The sequence below is a fragment of the Gigantopelta aegis genome, chromosome 7 (genome assembly GCF_016097555.1).
Source record: "Gigantopelta aegis isolate Gae_Host chromosome 7, Gae_host_genome, whole genome shotgun sequence".
NCBI classification, from domain to species: Eukaryota; Metazoa; Mollusca; class Gastropoda; order Neomphalida; family Peltospiridae; genus Gigantopelta; species Gigantopelta aegis.
This window is the reverse complement of record NC_054705.1, coordinates 9,165,357-9,188,066: the sequence shown is the minus strand read 5'-3', so window position 1 is coordinate 9,188,066 and position 22,710 is coordinate 9,165,357. Positions and strand designations below refer to the sequence as shown.

The 22,710-nt window shown below is 38.2% G+C and overlaps 1 protein-coding gene across 1 annotated transcript in view; it reads right to left on the bottom strand.

Moving 5' to 3' along the window:
* Positions 1-22,710, bottom strand: part of LOC121377859 (solute carrier organic anion transporter family member 5A1-like) — a 36,382-nt gene that overhangs the window by 4,976 nt on the left and 8,696 nt on the right. The window contains exons 2-8 of the mRNA XM_041505957.1: positions 21,221-21,392; positions 18,051-19,044; positions 16,183-16,497; positions 5,499-5,663; positions 4,460-4,540; positions 3,943-4,060; positions 1,967-2,150 (exon numbers count right to left, since the gene is read on the bottom strand). Coding sequence (XP_041361891.1) covers positions 1,967-2,150; positions 3,943-4,060; positions 4,460-4,540; positions 5,499-5,663; positions 16,183-16,497; positions 18,051-18,849 — 1,662 coding nt within the window. The 5' untranslated portion in view covers positions 18,850-19,044; positions 21,221-21,392. The remainder of the gene's footprint in view (positions 1-1,966; positions 2,151-3,942; positions 4,061-4,459; positions 4,541-5,498; positions 5,664-16,182; positions 16,498-18,050; positions 19,045-21,220; positions 21,393-22,710) is intronic.

Sequence of the window (22,710 nt, the reverse complement as noted above, 5' to 3'; positions counted from 1 at the left end):
GCTTACAAGCCAACAAGACCTGTGTACCTGAGCTAACATTTTTAAAGATTTATTTAAAATGTGTGATGTCAAACTAATTTGCGCTAATCGTGACAACGTCATATTACCGATTGCGGCGACTTTAGTACTGTGATTTACTAAATCTTTTATTAAAATGTTATTTTAGAAGTGTTATAGGATAAATACAATTCGCTACTCATGTTTTTTAACATGTAAAATATCAACCTAGTTAATCAGTATTTGTCTCGGCAGAGCCTCAATTAACATAGACTCGGTTGATATTTTCTATATTAAAAAATACTTGTGACATATCATCTATATATTAACAGGGTTAAAGTTTGTTTTGTTTAACGTACGACACCACTAGAGTACATTCATTAATTAATCACCGGCTACTGGATGTCAAACATTTGATAATTCTGACACGTTTGGATAACAAAAGAAACAATCAGTTGAATGGATCCAACGAGGTGGTTAGATCTTGCAATGCAAGCACCTCAGGTGAGCACTCAACCCACTGAGCTAAATCCTGACCCTTAACCAGGTTAATACACAAAAATATCAATAGGTTTAAGGCTATTGATTTAACTCGATCAGTAGTTAGAACATGTTTGGAATAAGGTGAGTGCTTACAAAATGTCAAAATCTAAACCAGTAACAGGCAAGTGTTGAAGTTTAACTCTTAAATCAGTGATTAAAAAGTGTTGAAGTTTAACTCTTAAATCAGTGATTAAAAAGTGTTGAAGTTTAACTCTTAAATCAGTGATTAAAAAGTGTTGAAGTTTAACTCTTCATCAGTGATTAAAAAGTGTTGAAGTTTAACTCTTAAATCAGTGATTAAAAAGTGTTGAAGTTTAACTCTTAAATCAGTGATTAAAAAGTGTTGAAGTTTCTGTAAAATTATTATAATTGGGCTCATAAGCAATGCTTAAAAAGTATTAAGATAAGTCACTAGAAAGTGTTCAGATTTAATAGTGGTTAGAAGTGTTGAAATTTAACTCTTAAATCAGTGGTTAGATAGAAAGTATTGAAATTTAACTCTTAAATCAGTGGTTAGAAGATGCTGAAATTTAACTCTTAAATTAGTGGTTAGAAATGTTGAAATTTAACTCTTAAATCAGTGGTTAGAAAGTGTTGAAATTTAACTCTTAAATCAGTGGCTAAAACGTATTAAAAATTAACTCTTAAATCAGTGGTTACAAGATGCTGACATTCAAATTCAGTGACTAGTCTTGGAGGTGATTAGAATTTTTTTTATAGTCAGTGTGTTTTAATCCATTGGTTACAGTGTTCTTTGAATTGTAATTTAGTGATTGAGAAAGTTTGAAAATATTGTATTCTCCATCAAAAATAATGGAGAAATTTTGTCTGCTGAAACATTCAGGATTAAAAATATAAAGAGTGATGTAATTATTAAATGTATAATTAAATGCCAAATATAAAAAACCCAGTATTATTCACTGCCTTACCCTAACATCCAGAAGAAAAAAAATGGCTGCCAAAAACACAAGTAAATTCCTCAAAACATACAAACTGTAAATCTTAATTCCAACTATATGAAAAGGAGAAATGTCTGTTTCTGGTTAAACAAACAGTGAGAATATTAGGACCATTAATAGAAACTGTAAGATTCACAATTTTAATTCTAATCATTTTGAGATTGCTATATCACATTTAACTTCCAAAATAATACAAGTATAATTAATCGATCCATAACTGTTACAAACAGCACACATTTGGAAGAAAATTAGTCACTGTTCCATTAAGTAGAATAATACATTTTAACTCTATCTTTCTTTCTTTTTATTTTAAGGTGTATTATATTTCTTAAGTTTCCATATTTATATTATGCCGAATGTATTATAAACTGTTTGAAGAGTTCTTAATATAGGCTTTCATCCATTGGCCAATTTCCAAACCTTATTTTAAATTGATAAAACAAATATGTTAAAAACAGTGAACTTACAAAAGATCTTTCGTTTTCATTATCGGTTTCATAGAATCGGTTTAGCCCGGTGCAGCCGGCGTGGCATGGTGAGAAGTAGGTGATGCCGTTGATGCCGCAGATTGGTTCAATGTAGTTAGACGAGCATGCGCAGTTCTGGTTACATGTCGACGTCAAGTTCGCCTCGAAGATCTTATGACCTGAGCTGCAAGAACACAACAGACAAACCATTAGTAGGTTTAAGCTACAACCACAAGATTTCAATACATGATAAACTATCAGTACGTTTAATCTATAACCACAATATTTCAATACACGACAAACTGTCAGTAAGCTTAAACCATAACTACAAGAATTCAATACATGACAAACTATCAGTAAGTTTAAACTATAACCACAAGATTTCAATACACTACAGACAAACTATCAATAAGTTTAAACTATAACAACAAGATTTCAATACATGACAAACTATCAGTAAGTTTAACCTATAACCGCAAGATTTCAATACACGACAAACTATCAGTAAGTTTAAACTATAACCACAAGATCTCAATACATGAATAACTGTCAGTAAGTTTAAACTATAACTGCAAGATTTCAATACACGACAAACAAACTATCAGTAAGTTTAAACTATAACCACAAGATTTCAATACACGACTGACAAACTATCAATAAGTTTAAACTACAACCACAAGATTTCAATACACAACAGACAAACTATCAGCAAGTTTAAACTATAACCACAAGATTTCAATACACGACTGACAAACTATCAATAAGTTTAAACTACAACCACAAGATTTCAATACACAACAAACTATCAGTAAGTTTAAACTACAACCACAAGATTTCAATACACGACAAACAAACTATCAATAAGTTTAAAGTACAACCACAAGATTTCAATACACAACAGACAACCTATCAGTAAGTTTAAACTATAACCGCAAGATTTCAATACATGACAAACTATCAGTAAGTTTAAACTATAACCACAAGATTTCAATACACGACTGACAAACTATCAATAAGTTTAAACTATAACCACAAGATTTCAATACACGACAAACAAACTATCAGTAAGTTTAAACTATAACCGCAAGATTTCAATACACAACAGACAATCAATACACAACAAACAAACTATCAATAAGTTTAAACTACAACCACAAGATTTCAATACACGACAAACAAACTATCAGTAAGTTTAAACTACAACCACAAGATTTCAATACACGACAAACAAACTATCAATAAGTTTAAACTACAACCACAAGATTTCAATACACAACAGACAAACTATCAGTAAGTTTAAACTATAACCGCAAGATTTCAATACATAACAAACTATCAGTAAGTTTAAATTATAACCTCAAGATTTCAATATATGACAGAAAAACTATCAGTAAGTTTAAACTATAACCTTAAGATTTCAATATATGACAGAAAAACTATCAGTAAGTTCAAACTACTGTATATCCACAAGATTTGAATACACGATGGTTATTATTTTTTAATCAGGTAGTTGCAATTTGTAATATTGTTTGCAAAACATTGTTTTGAAATCTGGCGAATATAATTTATAATATTAAAAGACAGCCACCTGGTTTCAATACATGCTTTCCCATCAGTATTGTAAACTAAAATAATCAGATTTTCATAAATAGCATTTTCCAATCACTATTGTAAACTGTAACTATAACGTGCTCCAAATTACAATGTGTACTATTTTCAAGTCAGTATTCCTAACTACAACCAACAGAACAAAGGTCGCAATCCTGCTTCAGTATATTGTTACATTAATTACTAACACAAAATACAAACACAATTTTCACAATGTACATGTCTCTCTCTCCCTTCCTTCCCTCCCTCTCCCTTCCTTCCCTCCCTCTCCCCTCCCTCCCTCTCTCCTCCCTCCTCTCTCTCTCTCTGTCTCTCTCTCTGTCTGTTTCTCTCTGTCTGTTTTTCTGTCTCTGTCTCTTGAATTTTACCTGTTGAAGTACGGGAATGTTGCTCCAGCAATTTTGAGATTATCACAACCAAGGAAGAAGAAGAAAGTGTATCCGCCCAGCGCCAGCACATTCAACAGCAGAATCAGCTGTAACGCTCCTGCAAATAAACGATAATACAAGTTTAACTCGTTGTTCACTAAACATGATCTAACACTGAAATATCGGGTCCTCATAGAACAATAAAAGGAGGAAAGAAGGGAATGTTTTATTTAACGACGCACTCAACACATTTTATTTACGGTTATATGGTGCCGGACATATGGTTAAGGACCATACAGATATTGAGAGAGGAAACCCACTGTCGCCACTTCATGACGGGAGATCGATTCTAGATCGACTGCACATCAGGCGAGTGCTTTACCATTGGGCCATATCCAGCCCCCCCCCCCACCTAATTTTTAGTAAAACAAATAAGTAGATGTAAGTAAGTAGTGAATATTTAATGCAAAATTCAGAAAGAAAACAAAATGTTTTAATGTAAGATTTGACCTCATACCTTTTGACTGTAGCTGTAACCTCTTGGTGAGGTATCCACCAATAAGAATTCCAACAATAGCGCCAGGAATACCAATACCACCTGTAAGCAAATCAAATACCTCTAACTACCTGTGTATGTAAGTATAGAAAATGTGTAACTATATACATGTATGTTTTATATTTATATACCACCTGTAAATAGCCCAACATGCATATGTCCAGTCCCCAGTCTCTCCTCCCCTCTCTCTCTCCTCCCCCCCCCCCCCACCTCTCTCTCTCTTTCCCTCTCTCTTTCCCTATCTCCCTCCCTCCCTCCCTCCATGTCTGTCTGTCTGTCTGTCTGTCTGTCTCTCTCTCTGTCTCTCTCTGTCTCTCTCTCTCTCTCTCTCTCTCTCTCTCTCTCTCTCTCTCTCTCTCTCTCTCTCTCTCTCTCTCTCTCTCTCTCTCTCTCTCTCTCTCTCTCTCTCTCTCTCTCTCTCTCTCTGTGTGTGTTTGTAAATATAAATTTATTTGTGTAATATCAGTATTTGTAAACATTTAGGAACAGTCCTTAAGATATGCATATGAACAGAGGGAAAAAAGGTGGGGACAAAAGTCAAAACTAATTTATTTTTTTACATTTTGGAAGAATAGAACCATTTGACTGGCTGTCTTTAAGGATAACCTTCTCATGACATCATTTGAGGGTACATTAAAAAAAACACCCAGTCCATACATGTAAGTGCCTCTACTAAAGCCTATATCACATTATATGATGTGATGCAACTCAACAGTCAAGTTGAGTCATGTCGCGTAGTGAGTACTGAAAAACCAGTCGTTCAACCGAAGGAGACTAATAATTTGCAGTAAAATAATAAAAAAATTGTTTAACGACACCACTAGAGCACATTGATTAATTAATCATTGGCTACTGGATGTCACACATTTGGTAATTCTGACTTGTAGTCATCAGAGGAAACCCTCTACATTTTTCCTAATGCAGCAAGGGATCTTTTATATGCACTTTCCCACAGACAGGCAAGCTCTTGCAGTAAAAAGTGAGTAAGTAACAAGCTCACCTGTGAACAGGTTGGCGACAGAGGTAGATGTTCCGAACTGAGTCTCAATGTATTTGGGCAGAAAGACGACGAAGCCGCTGACGATGGAGATTTCACAACACACCGCGACACACAGCACGACAAACACAGAGTTCTTCAGTAGACGCAGGATGGACTTTGGCAGATCTGAAATCAGAACACAGAACTTATTAACACAGGGACGAAGGGTCGAGTTTTACAGTGGAGATTTCACAAGTTCTTCAACAGACACAGGATGGACTTCAGCAGATCTGAAATCACCACAGAATACAAAGAACTTTAAAAAAAAACTGGGATGAAGGAATCTAGTGTGTACAGCACTAAATGAAATCAAACAGCCGCAGGCCCTGATCTAGATTTGAAACAGTAGGAGAAGTGACTTCTCCCTTCCCAGACCAAAGAGAAGACTTCAGGACTTCTAGAATTTTTACAAAATCCACTAGCCATGGAATCAGCAATTTTTAAAATCTACTAGCCACAATTAAAAATTCACTTGCCCTACTTTACTAAATACAATTTTATTAATAGTAATAATCAATATGTTACCTAAAGATGGAGATAGCGATTAAAAACACTAAGATTGAGGGTGTGTGGTTGGGGGCAGAATATTCATATTTACAAAATACAGCATTTGACAAAAAATTTCACTAGCCGTCAGGCATGGCAATAGTAGTTATTTACTAGCCCAACATTGAATACTAAAACATTATACCACTAGCCATGGGAGTGGGGTTACTATAATCTAGAAGCCCTGGGAGAAATATAATAAAAATAGGTGAAGTGAACATTTATCGATATGTTTCGTAATGTTCATCACGTTCCATGTTCATTGGGAAAAGTTCAGAATTAGACGCTATGTTCGAATCATAACATTATGTTATCAAATACCAATTCTGGTGTAAGCATGTAAGCAAAATAATTAAATACTTTCATTAAAACGTGATAGTCGATGTTTTCATATCTGTTGTCTGATTTTGTTTTTGAAATAGAATTAGGTCCAGAATATTACAGTGACTTGGACTTCTCACTACCGCTAATAACTTGGCAACTTGAGCAGACTTTTGGAAAAAAAAACCTCCACTTTGCAAGCTAGTATAGGGCCTGAGACGACAATAGTAACATATGTGGCCCAAACTGCTGTATGTAGCATTTCAATTAATAAATAGTACCACCCCCTGCCCCTCCCTTCCCCTTAAAGTAAATGATAAAAAATGGGGGATTGAGCTAATCATTTCAGACATAACAGGAAAAGTTGGATGCACCTTGAACTCTGACCTGCTGTTATACTATATGCTGTACTACTACCTATAAAAAAACAGTCTCAATATCTACTTGTCTTGGATGGATAGATATTGAGTTTTGGGTGGATGGATGGACGGATGGATGGATGGATGGATGATGGGTGGGTGGGTGAATGGATGGGTAGATGGATGGATGAGTGAACAAATGGATGGACCAAAAAAAATCTAATTAAAAAGTTGAAAAACAAAGATGGAAAAAGAAGTTGTATAATTGTCTACATTCAAAAAGATTTTAAGTAAAATATTTTTGAAATAAAAAAATATGTTTCTAAAATTATTACGCAAAAACGGCTATTTTTGAATGTCCACAATGCCTGTTAAGATATTTGAGCACATGTATGATGCAACAGTTTTCTTGTGATGTTTTGGGGTTTTTTAACAATGAATTCTTCTACCTGTATTAAATAGAAATGATAACAACATTAAACAAAAGTCTGAATAACTTTGCCTGCTCTTGAAAACCTAGACAGTACACATATGGCACTAAGTGTAGCTTTCAGCCAAAGAATGTACAACAACAAAAACTGTTTTTAGATCACAGATGCCATTATAATTTCCAATTTCTGAAAAATCTGCAGTTTTTCATCTTTGATTAAATGCACATATGTACTCATTATCCATGATCCATATAACGATCACAATTATAAAAAGAAAAATTAATTTTGTATATTTCTACACCTGGGTATTTCATTAAGTGTTTTTCGTCAGTTATATTGTACACATGTAAGACGGAACAGACAACACGTCATCTTTCACGATTACATTTTTTCTATTATACAACCATTTCTCCATTACACTAATCGCTCTCTTGTGACCTCACGACAACAACAATACAACTTGAAGCAGCTCTGGAATGTTAGGAAATTGAAAAAAAACCTCCAATCATCGTTATAACATCAACAATGTCAAAAGGGCCAACCCTGGCCCACGTCACATCTTGTGGTAATTGCACTGATCAAAAGGCAACGAGGCGAGGCTGAAATACTTTTCCTGCAATAACATCCATCGCATTCCAACCGGCCATCTGCAACACCTTGCCACTCTCAGCTGATTGCTAATTCTCAAAGAGATCCTGTAATGATTCCTGACTAATGGTGCGTGTTTCGGCAGTGATCACCGCGTGGCAGACCATCGTTAAGGTGTTGTGATCATGTTCAGTGTCAATTACTATCGTACGTGTAAGAAACACATTTCTTGTATCTTACAGTGTTCTGGTGCCCGGAAATCAAATTTTTATGTATGTACAGCTCTATAGGTGCAATATCTGACATCCATTACATCTGGTTCTAGGTTAAATCTGCAGGCCTTGGGCCTAATTCACAAAGGTCTCTCAGGCTCTGCTAGACAACAAAGCATCCTCTTTGTAAGTCTTTTAGCATTGCACTGTGAGATCTGTCTTCTATAGAGATATGGGGCCTAATTCACAAAGGTCTCTCAGGCTCTGCTAGACAACAAAGTATCCTCTTTGTAAGTCTTTTAGCATTGCACTGCGAGATCTGTCTTCTATAGAGATATGGGGCCTAATTCACAAAGGTCTCTTAGGCTCTGCTAGACAACAAAGTATCCTCTTTGTAAGTCTTTTAGCATTGCACTGTGAGATCTGTCTTCTATAGAGATATGGGGCCTAATTCACAAAGGTCTCTTAGGCTCTGCTAGATAACAAAGCATCCTCTTTGCATGTCTTTTAGCACGGCACTGCGAGATCTGTCTTCTATAGAGATATGGGGCCTAATTCACAAAGCTCTCTCAGGCTCTGCTAGACAACAAAGTATCCTCTTTGTAAGTCTTTTAGCATTGCACTGTGAGATCTGTCTTCTATAGAGATATGGGGCCTAATTCACAAAGCTCTCTCAGGCTCTGCTAGACAACAAAGCATCCTCTTTGCATGTCTTTTAGCACGGCACTGTGAGATCGGTCTTCTTTAGAGATATGGGGCCTAATTCACAAAGGTCTCTCAGGCTCTGCTAGACAACAAAGTATCCTCTTTGTAAGTCTTTTAGCATTGCACTGTGAGATCTGTCTTCTATAGAGATATGGGGCCTAATTCATAAAGCTCTCTTAGGCTCTGCTAGACAACAAAGCATCCTCTTTGCATGTCTTTTAACATTGCACTGTGAGATCTGTCTTCTATAGAGATATGGGGCCTAATTGACAAAGGTCTCTCAGGCTCTGCTAGACAACAAAGTATCCTCTTTGTAAGTCTTTTAGCATTGCACTGCGAGATCTGTCTTCTATAGAGATATGGGGCCTAATTCACAAAGCTCTCTTAGGCTCTGCTAGACAACAAAGCATCCTCTTTGCATGTCTTTTAACATTGCACTGTGAGATCTGTCTTCTATAGAGATATGGGGCCTAATTGACAAAGGTCTCTCAGGCTCTGCTAGACAACAAAGTATCCTCTTTGTAAGTCTTTTAGCATTGCACTGCGAGATCTGTCTTCTATAGAGATATGGGGCCTAATTCACAAAGCTCTCTCAGGCTCTGCTAGACAACAAAGCATCCTCTTTGCATGTCTTTTAGCACGGCACTGTGAGATCGGTCTTCTTTAGAGATATGGGGCCTAATTCACAAAGGTCTCTCAGGCTCTGCTAGACAACAAAGTATCCTCTTTGTAAGTCTTTTAGCATTGCACTGTGAGATCTGTCTTCTATAGAGATATGGGGCCTAATTCACAAAGCTCTCTTAGGCTCTGCTAGACAACAAAGCATCCTCTTTGTAAGTCTTTTAGCATTGCACTGTGAGATCTGTCTTCTATAGAGATATGGGGCCTAATTCACAAAGCTCTCTCAGGCTCTGCTAGACAACAAAGCATCCTCTTTGCATGTCTTTTAGCACGGCACTGTGAGATCTGTCTTCTATAGAGATATGGGGCCTAATTCACAAAGGTCTCTCAGGCTCTGCTAGACAACAAAGCATCCTCTTTGTAAGTCTTTTAACATTGCACTGTGAGATCTGTCTTCTATAAAGATATGGGGCCTAATTCACAAAGGTCTCTCAGGCTCTGCTAGACAACAAAGTATCCTCTTTGTAAGTCTTTTAGCATTGCAATGCGAGATCGCAAAGTTGCAAGAGTTTAGTAAATTAGGCCCCTTGTCTTTTAAGGTGCGCGAGTGCGATCGCGCTCGTACAGCGCACATAATTTCAATCTGGTGAGTGTGAAAAATAATGCATGTTACACTTAACAAACAGCGCACATAAAATAATGTTGTATACTGATTGCCGCTTTTTATAAAATCTTATGTTGGTGATAAAAAGACCTGTTTTAATAATATCAGAAAACTTAAAAATATGATGAGAACAGTAGCGTCCACGCAACCTTTTAATATATGACTTTGCTATACAAATTGGAAAACACTTGTTTAATAGACATCTTCGAAGACATACCAATCCGATCACAACTACTTTGCCTATTTAATTTATTATTAATTAAAAACAGTCCACTTTTGTAAGGTAATATATCACAATGTCTGATACGGCTAAGTCATAAATTCTGTGCATGTAGTTTTGAAAATAAAAATGGAATTGAATTAAATAGTAGCTTCTGTAGCCTACGCAAATGAACTAAAATTGTTTTGATTAATTCATAACTGGTAGCCTAAAAAGCTTACGTGAGGTCCTGAAAATGGCAAGCGTGTAACTTTCTACTTTCTTTAAAAACAAAATGAAATTTAGATAAAGACAATTCAAAAGTAGATGGAATAATAAAAAGAAGGAAAAGAAATGATAATAAGTATGGAAGGTCAAATAATGTGTTACAAAATGTTGAGGGAGGGAGACTGGTTATGTAATTGTTTAATTAAATATTTCAAGTGAATGTCAATGCCCCAACAATTGAACTAATTGTAGGCCTATGTTTAACGAGTTATTAAAAAAGAAATATATGAGGGATCTAATTCAGTCAGTAGTGCACACATGAGATGCTTGAGTTGTAGTTCTAATTGAACCACCTCCGCAGAACCAGTGGGTTTTTCCCATCCCAACTATCCTAATCAAATCATTGTCGTTGTACATAATAATGAAACTCAAGACAAGTTAATTTCTAATTTCCTATATATGTTCAGCTACACGTTCATCAAACCATCTAACACTGAAAAGGTATGTATAATTGTAGTGTTTTTACTAGACTGTTTTAGTATGGTGCAGCACCATGCCTCAGCAGTCGAGCACCATCTTGCCTTAATCAGCACCATGCTGCCCTGAGATTAAACAAGCCTTTTTTACTAATTAATTCTAACATTGCCTTTATAAAACACCCAAAAAGGTATTATTAATTAATAAAATATACCTTTTATATCTTTTGCCATTCATTTATTAAAGCAAGCACATAAATTACATTAATGTTTATTTCAATTAATTTTTGTGTATTCTTAATGAAAAACAAGTGCCCAGAAAATGGTATAAAAGAAGTCAGACTACACTAATGAACCGAGCATAAACTTAGAAAAAAACATTATTGGTTTATTAATTCATTTTTAAGACATTATTTACATATGTACCATTACTTCATAAATTAGTAACGCTTGGTTTTCACTTTCGCCGTAACATTTTGACGAGTGCGATTTTTCCTTGCCTAATTGGTTTGAGGTGTGCGCTATTTCACTGTCCATGGTTTTTCAAAAGCGAAGGACTGAATCTGACAGGAATCTGACAGGAAATTCATTAAGTTCTAGCTTAAATATGATGCTTATTTTGTAACCAATGTAGTGAGATGAATGTGTGCAATGTACAAACCAAGTCTCTGTATTTGTCTCCCCCATCCCCCACCCCTCTCTCTCTGTGTCTCTCCCTTCTTTCTCCCTCTCTTCCTCCATCTGTCTCTCTTGCTCCCTCTTTCTATCTCGCTCTTTCCCTCCCATTCTGTCTTTCTCTCCCTCTTTCTGTCTCTATCTCTCTCTCTTTCTTTCTGTCTCTCTGTGTGTCTCTCTCTCTCGATCTCTCTCTTTCTCTCTCTTTTCCTCCCTCTCTCTCTCTCCATCCTCTCTCTCTCTGTCTCTCTCCCTCCCTCCTTTCTACCTCCCTCCCGCCATTCCTCTGTCTGTCTTTCTCCCTCTCCTCTCTTTCTCGCTTCTCTTTCTCCTTCCATTTCCTAAATCTTATTGTTTGTTCCCAGCAATTTATAAATATCAGTTTATTTATTCTGTTTGTCATCTTGGCTTTATATCCAAAACATCTGCGGTAAAGTGAAACTTACAACAACAACAAAAATGTTTGATTTAACAATGCACTCAACACATTTTATTTATGGTTATATGGCGTCAGACATAATAATGGTTAATGACCACACAGATGTTGAGAGAGAAACACACTGTCGCCACTTCATTGGCTACTCTTTCGATTAGCAGCAAGGGATTTTTTATATGCACCATAACACAGACAGGGTAGTACATACCATGTCCTTTGATATACCAGTCGTGGTGCACTGGCTGGAACGAGAAATAGCCCAATGGGTGAAGCTTACAAGTTAGATGTATGTCTTTTGGCCCATCCAAATACACAGCGTATTTGATGGCTAATCCATGTACATATTGTTTAAACAAAATGTTTACACAGGCAGGTTAAATATGGTATATTCATTTCAACAGGTCGTCAAATACAATATTATTTTGACTAATATATCCACTTATTGCGTGTTAAATACGGTTCTACGGTCTGTCGACTAAAATACCGTACTCGTTCATCATCCATCACACACAAACAAGATGTACAATTGCTCACCCATCCGGTAATTAGTAATTAGACACTCACACAACGGAACCAAGACAGCTTAGTGGCTACCATAGCAACCAATCAATATCTTTATACACAGTACGAAAAGTGACAGGTTTTTGATTGATTCCCCTGACACTTGTTCAACTTCCTCGCTGATGGATAGAGAACAGAGGAGACAAACGCTTACAGCTGGACCAATTAACACAAATACTTCCAACTGTGAAAACTGTCCATGTATGATATAATCTTCACAGGCACCCCTACTCATTGGTAATTACTGTGCATGGTACATGCGTACACATATATCATGCTCATCAGAACTGTGGGCTCGGAAGCCAGAGGCAGGTGGTAATGAACATGTGGCACATGAAACAGACAGTGTTTCTGCCAGAAAGACATTTTTGGGTATGGCGCTATGAAATTGAATATTTAGGGTTAGGGTTAAGAAAATCATATATAAAAGTCATTAATTTTGTCAAAAGATCAACTTAAAAAAATAAAATCTGTGAAACAATTTTGGGTATGGTGCCATACTCATTTTACCCTCTGGCAGAATCCCTGACAGATGTTAAAGGTACCATCCTGAGTTTGCTGGTATTGTAAGGTGTTTCTGACTAACAGAGCTTGCTATCCTTGCACGGGCTACCTGTAACTTCATTCTCGGTTCAAAGTCCACCCAAACCCACCGAGGGAAAGCCTCATAGGGGTGGGTGGGAGGTATAGTTTGTTGTGCTAGCACTAGGTAAGTATGAATAATAATGAAAATTAGAAACAAATTTATTTAACTTACTGTGCTAGCACAACAAATATGCTATAACGGACGTGCAATGACACCGTTAGAGCACGTGAATTCAACATTAATGGGAGGAGGTAAGAAAATAGAGGACTTACCCATACCCAAAAAGCTCCTTTGAAGTAATGACATGGAGATAGGACGAACCACGACATACGGTAACAAGGAGTCAAAAAACTTTTGGGAATAAAAAGGGGCTTCCCAAAAGAAAAACTCATCCCCATGAAAGGGAGGAAAAACATCTCCCCAAGGAGAGGAAACGGTAGACAACACTACAAAAACCCCATCCCTCAGAAAAGGGTGGAGTGTTAAACATGTCCGAAGCATGAATCGATGGCAGTCGGACGGAAAAGAGATCGACCCCTTTCCGTTGCCCTGTGCACAGACACGACGTGTTGAGCCGCAATGACTGTCTGGATCCTACGCATACCGTCAGGACCAACCGATGAAGTCGTCAAAACCGGTGCCGCGATGACTCCACCCTGCTCCCCTTCTGTTTGTAAAGGTAACCGTAACGACGATGGCAACGCCCAAGACAAAGCCACACAAACAGAAGAAGGCTCCGTCACTAACAAAGACGGCTCACTTACCACGGTCACAATAGGAGCGGGGGGGGGGGGGGGGGGGCGCGCTCCCGAAGTATCGGTAACTGTACTCGTAACTTGGACCGACGAAGAAACACACTTGTGTTTCCCCCGTTTCCGGACACTTTTCGAAGTGTCCACAGACTTATGGGACCTACCCACTGAGTCCAACTTGCCGACTACTGCCGAAGCAGCCGACAAGATTTTGCTGGTACCCGAAACCTGAGTCTGCGAACCGAACCGAACCCACTGGTCAGGAGACCACGTGGTGCAGATCTCACACTGACGGTCTTGAGAACAAGACCGACAGTCCGGACACAACACGTGTGTGTCTTTACGTCGTAAAGGAAATAGACAACAATCTCGCGCACAAACTTTCTGTGTGCTAGCTGTCAACGAACTCGCGTCGGACATGGTAAATTCAACACAGAATATCCAACTATCAACCGTATGTCAAGTTCAACCGAAAAACAAACACAAAATTACAAGTAAAGAAAACTTTTTGCCAAAGCTTAAACAGGTGTTGACAGGTGGACTGCAGAATTGAGAATGAAGTTACAGGTAGCCCGTGCAAGGATAGCATTGCGCATATCCGGCAAGGGAGAGAATTCTGCAGTGTGTAGGTATGACTCAGGTTGAATAGCATTTTGTTGTGCTAGCACAGTAAGTTGAATAAGAAATCCATATGCTCTATCAACTGTATCTAAATATGAACCATAGTCCTCTATCATACATATAATATATATCTAAATATATAAACTACGTGACCCACCTCTGATGGTTTTCCCGTAGTTCTCTATAAACTCTTACCTAACTATGCGACCCATCTGATGGTTTCCTGTAGTCCTCTATAAACTCTAACTACATGACCCACATCTGATGGTTTTCCCGTAGTCCTCTATAAACTCTATCTAACTACATGACCCACCTCTGATGGTTTTCCCGTAGTCCTCTATAAACTCTATCTAACTACATGACCCACCTTTGATGGTTTTCCTGTAGTCCTCTATAAACTCTAACGATGTGACCCACCTCTAATGGCTTCCCGTAGTCCTCTATAAACTCTAACTACATGACCCACATCTGATGGTTTTCCTGTAGTCCTCCATCTATGCGACCCACCTCTGATGGTTTTCCTGTAGTCCTCTATCTAACTATGCGACCCACCTCTGATGGTTTTCCTGTAGTCCTCTATCTAACTATGCGACCCACCTCTGATGGTTTTCCTGTAGTCCTCTATCTAACTATGCGACCCACCTCTGATGGTTTTCCTGTAGTCCTCTATCTAACTATGCGACCCACCTCTGATGGTTTTCCTGTAGTCCTCTATCTAACTATGCGACCCACCTCTGATGGTTTTCCTGTAGTCCTCCATCTAACTATGCGACCCACCTCTGATGGTTTTCCTGTAGTCCTCCATCTAACTATGCGACCCACCTCTGATGGTTTTCCTGTAGTCCTCTATCTAACTATGCGACCCACCTCTGATGGTTTTCCTGTAGTCCTCCATCTAACTATGCGACCCACCTCTGATGGTTTTCCTGTAGTCCTCTATCTAACTATGCGACCCACCTCTGATGGTTTTCCTGTAGTCCTCCATCTAACTATGCGACCCACCTCTGATGGTTTTCCTGTAGTCCTCTATCTAACTATGCGACCCACCTCTGATGGTTTTCCCGTAGTCCTCTATAAACTCTATGTAACTACGCGACCCACCTTTGATGGTTTTCCTGTAGTCCTCTATAAACTCTAACGATGTGACCCACCTCTAATGGCTTCCCGTAGTCCTCTATAAACTCTAACTACATGACCCACATCTGATGGTTTTCCTGTAGTCCTCCATCTATGCGACCCACCTCTGATGGTTTTCCTGTAGTCCTCTATCTAACTATGCGACCCACCTCTGATGGTTTTCCCGTAGTCCTCTATCTAACTATGCGACCCACCTCTGATGGTTTTCCTGTAGTCCTCTATCTAACTATGCGACCCACCTCTGATGGTTTTCCTGTAGTCCTCTATCTAACTATGCGACCCACCTCTGATGGTTTTCCTGTAGTCCTCTATCTAACTATGCGACCCACCTCTGATGGTTTTCCTGTAGTCCTCTATCTAACTATGCGACCCACCTCTGATGGTTTTCCCGTAGTCCTCTATAAACTCTATGTAACTACGCGACCCACCTTTGATGGTTTTCCTGTAGTCCTCCATCTAACTATGCGACCCACCTCTGATGGTTTTCCCGTAGTCCTCTATAAACTCTATGTAACTACGCGACCCACCTCTGATGGTTTTCCCGTAGTCCTCGTTCACCTCCGTCTTCTCCTCGCAGGTGAGCAGCTCCTCCTTGGCCTTCTCTTCCATCATCTTCCTCTTCTCGTTGACCAGCTCCTTGGGAAACGCCATGAACGGCACGGCCAGCATCAGCAGACTGAGTCCACAGATGATGAATCCGCCCCACCAGGCCCCGATCCAGCGTGGGTGACCCGCCGAGATGGTCACGTCATACGTGAACGTGTCCACATAGTACTGCAGTAAGAGCGCACCGAGGGCGTAGCCCAGTACCGGGCCCAGGGCGCCAGTTGCATAGATGAAAGCTGGAACAGAGGGGAAAAAGAGAGGATCGTTTGTTGAAACATCTCAGTACGGAGCTTGAAATTAGAAGAAAAGTATGGCCTGTTGTTAAACTTTTTTTTAAATACATGTAGCAGTCCAAAGGATATATACAAACATGTATACATACTGGTAAGAAAAACTATGGCTGCTGGAAATAGCCCAGAACAAGATGAATCAGTGCTAGCTTGGCCACTCGCCCAATTCGCCAATTGCGAATTTCAAAAACAATTAGCAAATTTTATTTTCATTTTTCGAAATAATTTCATGAAAGAAATGATATTTTGTTAGAAAATAACTGGATTTCTGCCATTTTTGAAGTTTAGTAAATAATTTGGCAAAATTTTCTGCTAATCCAGAGCTAGCCCTGTGAAGAAAGGGTTTGAGCTGATGTGTGGAAAATTAAGATCGATGACCGTCATTCTCATTTTGGCTTGGTACGCCCTTCATACAGTGTGTAAAACGGTTTTGGTGTTTATTATCGCATGAACATAAAAAAATATAACGTTCAGTTCTTATAATTCCAAATGCATTAATATTGCCATTATACAAAACTATATTAAAAAACCCAATCGAACTCTATTCCACAATGACTAAAAATGTATCAATACACAAATAAGGGAATTCCCATAGAAAGTTACATTCGTTTTTTTCCGTCAAATCTCCGATTCATTGTATTGATTTACATAAGGTTTTATAAATTTTAATTTTCTGAATCAAATGTGGATAAAACGTCATAAAATTTAAAATAACAGAACATCAACCGATAATGCAATTTTTTTTTCGATGAATTTTGAACTAATTAACATGAGGGAGAGCATCAAATTGTTTAGAAGATTTATCTACTACCTATATTAAAATTGCAGTTGTCAAAAGTTGAATTAGTGAAAATGAATGTGAAGACTGACTTGAAAGGGATAAAGTGTTTCAGTGTTACGGTGTGTGTGGATTTCAGAGGAAGTTTGTGATTGTGTAATATTATTCTCGGAAAGGACAGGTCGTGGAATTGCGCACTAAGGCGTATGTGTTTTCGCGCGTGTAAGTTGTCGGTTTGGTGTTTTTGTCAAATGTGACAGAGCTGCGCTCATGTCTCTCTTTTCATTTGTTGAGCATTCTCCGCCATAACTTCTAATAGAAGCTTTGTTTTTATGGCTTGTCATATACATTATGTGTCTCAGTTCAAAACTGGAATCGTTTAAAGCCTGAATTGTCACCGTCACTCACAGCGCAGACGAACCTGGGATAAAAATAGAAATGGGGATTCCGTTGTTTACCGAAAAAGTGCAGTTTTCACGTTCATGGAAGAATGAAAGTTGGGTATTTTGATCACGTGATAGCATTTTAACCAATCAGAGCGCCTATTACAAAACAGTAATTATAAAATGGAATTATTATAACATATATTCAACAGTAATTATTTGACATGATATATCTGACAAATGGTATTTTTTATATCTTTCATCCTTTAAAACTTATTTTTCATTTCTGCACCCCTGAAACCAGATTAATACGCCCCCAAAACATATACAAAACTTACCCAAGTACGCTGGCGACTTGTCTTTGGCCACGTGGTTATCAACATACATTATTCCAAGAGTGAGAATGGGAGTCCCGCCAGTCCCGATAAAGATCTGCGCCACGATGAGGATCAGCACGTAGATCCAGTTCCCTGAATTCTCGGAGAAACACATCTCCGAGTCCAACGTCTGCTGCAGCGGAACACGACAGATATTCTCCACGCTGAAGTTGGAGATCTTGCCCGTGTGGACCGAGTACTTGGGCGCAATCACGTGCGGCAGGGCAAACAGGAGGGCGCCGACGCCCATGAACGACACACCGCGACCGATCCACCTCGGTATGTGGCGGCCTCCGCCGAGGAAACTAACAAAGACCACGGCCACGAGAGAACCGAACTCGTACGACGCCGCGATGATGCCGGAGATCGAGCTACCAATCTCGAAGCGTTTCTCGATTGTTGTTATCACGCTGTTCAGATACCCTGTCGTCATGCTGGATGCTACGGTACACAGAACACACATGAAGAACACGAAGATCTTGATGTTGGCACACGCCTGCAGAAATCCTGGATGGATACGGCCGATCCCGCATTCATTTTCACTTTCGTCGACGCTGTCAGTGTTTGTTGTATGGGAAATGAAGACGTCTTTCTCGGTTTTCGTGCGTATGAAGGGGCACGTGCTGTTGCCACTGGCGATGGAGTAGTCGCTCGGTGAGTGGTCGTATATGGCAAGCTCCTGGTTGTCGAGTGGCGACATAGGCACGTCGAAATCATTCTGGACGTCAAACACCGGAGAAGAAACCTTCAAACCTTCCATCCTGCGTAGCGGGGTGGGGAGGGTGAATTAATCAGAAGAAGATTTGGCTAGAAATGACAACACTGACGGCCATCAATTCAAACGGGTTATCCGAATAGAAAGGAATGTGCTGCTTTTACCAGTTTTTGTCCTATGTGAAAAAATATTTATAATCTTCTCGTCATTTTGTTCCATGAAGAATTTCATATTTTATAGCTGAAAAAGAAGAAGAATATTAACTAATCGTAAACAATTTGTTGTGAAGTTAATACACAGTGGATTCGGTCTAAAGAAGATGCCCCCAATTTGTTCAAGCCAATAACAAAAAAACTAAAAAATCTAGTCCAAGATTTACAAAGGGGCGGGGCATAGCCCAATAGTAGGGGCGGGGTACAGCCCAATGGTAGGGGTGGGGCACAGCCCAATGGTGAAGTCCTCACTTGATGCATCGTCGGTCCAGGATCGATCCCCGTCACACATTTGACACCCAATGCAGGAAACAATATTTCAAAATCTTAGGTAACCGGAAGTCTGTTCACATGAGTTTTACTTGGGTAAGCAATCGTTCAGTTTCGTGAATATAGTTCTAGTAACTGATGAGTTAGACCTACCTAATAATAAAACACTTGAACTACGGTTCTATGATACATTGGTGGTTCAAATGTATTAAAAAATAAACTGATTTTCAATTGGACTTCTGATAGGGTACTTTTAATTTTAGAAATTAATTGTTCACCATACAACCAATTGGCAGTTTACGTGATTTTAAAGTTGTGTAACCAACACACGAACAGAACAACGGTTCTTGTGAAATATTGTGCCCTGCTAAAGCCACTAATTAATAAATCAATGTGCTCTAGTGGAGTCGCTAACAAAACTAACTTTTTTTCAAGATTTACCAGTGTGGTACAATTTAATAGCAATATCCTTCATTTTGTTGCATTTTGTTTGCATTTTGTCTACACATTATTAATGAGAATTAATCAAATTATAACTTCTTATTACTGCTAAGTTGCTATTGTTTTTGTTGGATGTTTCCTCCCTTCAAATTTTTTTATTTGAAATATTGATTCCACATCTGCAGAAAATTGATACAGGTACCGTAGGTTAATTTATTGTTAGTAATGTCAGAAACACTTATAGATTACTGCTAAATATTAATTTATGTCAGTATATTACGATGTTATTTATGAGTTTCATTTAAGTGGGATACTAAATTCTCAGGTGGGATACCAGATTTTGAAATGTTAGTATCCAACTGGGATACTGCCCCAAAATTTTAATCTAGAACACTGTATATATAAATATAAAACTACAGTGAAATCTTGTCTAAACCGGATCAAGCTGGAGACCTAATATTTATCAGATTTAGACTGAATCCGGTGTTTGAAAGGATCGAGTATTAGAATTTAGACAAGTCCTGACTATAAACATTGGCCGGTTTTGACAGGTTTAGAGGATCGGGTATTAGAATTTAGACACATCCTGACTATAAACATTGGCCGGTTCTGACAGGTTTAGAGGATCGGGTATTAGAATTTAGACAAGTCCTGACTATAAACATTGGCCGGTTTTAACAGGTTTCACTGTATTGATAAATCATAAAATGTATTAATATCCCTGAGGGGAATATGCCTTTGTTTGAGGTGAGGTGAAGTAGAAAAGAAATCTTTAGTACAGTTAAACAAAACAATTCAACTTGATGTGTGAATACATTCCACGATGTAAGAAAAACCACACACTCTTGAAGCCGCCCCCCCCCCCACCCACCCCCAGTGTCATAAACCTACAGACATGAACGTTATTTTTTTATTGTTTTAGGTCAACACATACTAGTGTTTTCCCTAGCTTGTTTTAGCATGGTGCAGCACCATGCCTCAATAGTCTAGCACCATCTTGCCTTAATCAGCACCATGCCTCAATAGTCTAGCACCATCTTGCCTTAAGCAGCACCATGCCTCAATAGTCTAGCACCATCTTGCCTTAATCAGCACCATGCCTCAATAGTCTAGCACCATCTTGCCTTAATCAGCACCATGCCTCAATAGTCTAGCACCATCTTGCCTTAATCAGCACCATGGCTCAGTAGTCTAGCACCATCTTGCCTTAACCTGTGCCATGCTGCATTTTGATTAAAAATGCCTTTTTCAATAATTAATTCTCAAACTGCATTGATGAAACACTAAAAAAAATTATTATTAATTAATAAGAATATCTCTGTTATATATTTTGCCATTCATTTATTAAAGCAACAACATTAATTACATTTATGTTTATTTCAATTAAATTTTTTTGTCTTTAATATAAAAAAAAGTGCCCTGAAAATGGTGAAAATGCCCCCAGTGTTTTGTCTACCATGCCTTGCCAAATTTCTAGGAAAAACACTACATACCTGTCTGTGTACTGCATAACAACTTCCTGGCAGAAACCAGCTCTAACTCGATGTTTGTCTTTGATTTCTCGCCCTCGACCTGCGGTGGCAGACATTCTTTGATTCTTCAGCTCGTGGGATCAGACACAACTTCTGTCACTCCATGATCCTCTCATCAATATTATAACACAAACTGAAAACAGACAAGTTTTATAATAATATATATATATATATATATATATATATCCAGGTGTTCTGCGTGTGTCTGAACATAAAAATAAGCATCCGTTTGTCCCGACAAGTAAAAATCTATTCGGACAAGCAAAATGTGCCTCAGTGGTTGTCCAGAGGACAAGTAAAAAATGTTCTGTGTAGTTTCAGTTTTAGTAATCAAAAACATTATCCCGATACTTTTATAAAATAAACCATTTAGTTGGACAAGTGAAAATATTGGCGGACAAGAAGATTTCTAGATGTATTTGTCCAGTGGATTAGTAAAACATTCTGCTCATTCCTATCACTGATAGGCCCTTTCTAAAAAGAAAGCGGCACTGAAAATTCCCAAAATATATATATATATATATATATATATATTTTTTTTTTTTTTTTTTTTTTTTTTTTAAATTCAATTATTTTGTTGTATGTAAGGCCATAAGCCCATATATACAAGAACTCGTATAGTGATATATTTCGGTACCAGTTGTTCAAATGATTAGCCAACTGTTTTAGAAACACAAAATAGAAGCATTTATTTATTATTACACATATTTTATTATGTCTGTTCTAATAGATTAATTTAACAATGGTGTACTGTATCATTCAGTGACCTAAAAAGAAAGAAAAAATCCCAAGTATAATTTACTTGCACTAATTTTCGCAATCCAGAGATGGCACCGTGTCGAAAACTCCTGGATAAATCCCCGATGTATATATATATATCCAACCAGACCAGTTGTCTAGACAGAGTTCTAGTGCAGAATGGGGAACGGTAGAAGTCAGTTAGAGCTAGCTAGCAGTCCCAGTAGCAGGGAACACTGTGTTTTTAAAATGTTGATTAGCAACAGTTACATGTTCTGGTGAACAGAAAATTGATTAACTAGTTAACATACAATTGTGTAGCGAAATCGTGACGCAGATCTCAACATAATGTTACCTCGCTAGTTCTGCCAATCAGGTGCATGTGCTGGGGGTGGGTTTCGGAATGACACCCCACCCACTCGCTTTCCAGCAAATTTCTCTTTTCTCAATGCATTTTCCAGAGATGCATAAAAAAAAATCCACCCCAACCCCTTAAAAACCATTCTTGCCATAATTTAATGCACAAGCGTCTGCTATGTACTTGAAGCTTTTCTCACCAGTATTTAACACATTTTAAACATGTAAACACTGATCTAACCAGAACAATGGTCTGGACTGGATCGTAATGGCAAAGTTGGAAGTCTGCTAGTGACACATGTAGTTCTGCTACTTGAATCTTTTGGTTGTACTATACCAAATAAAATCCCACAGGC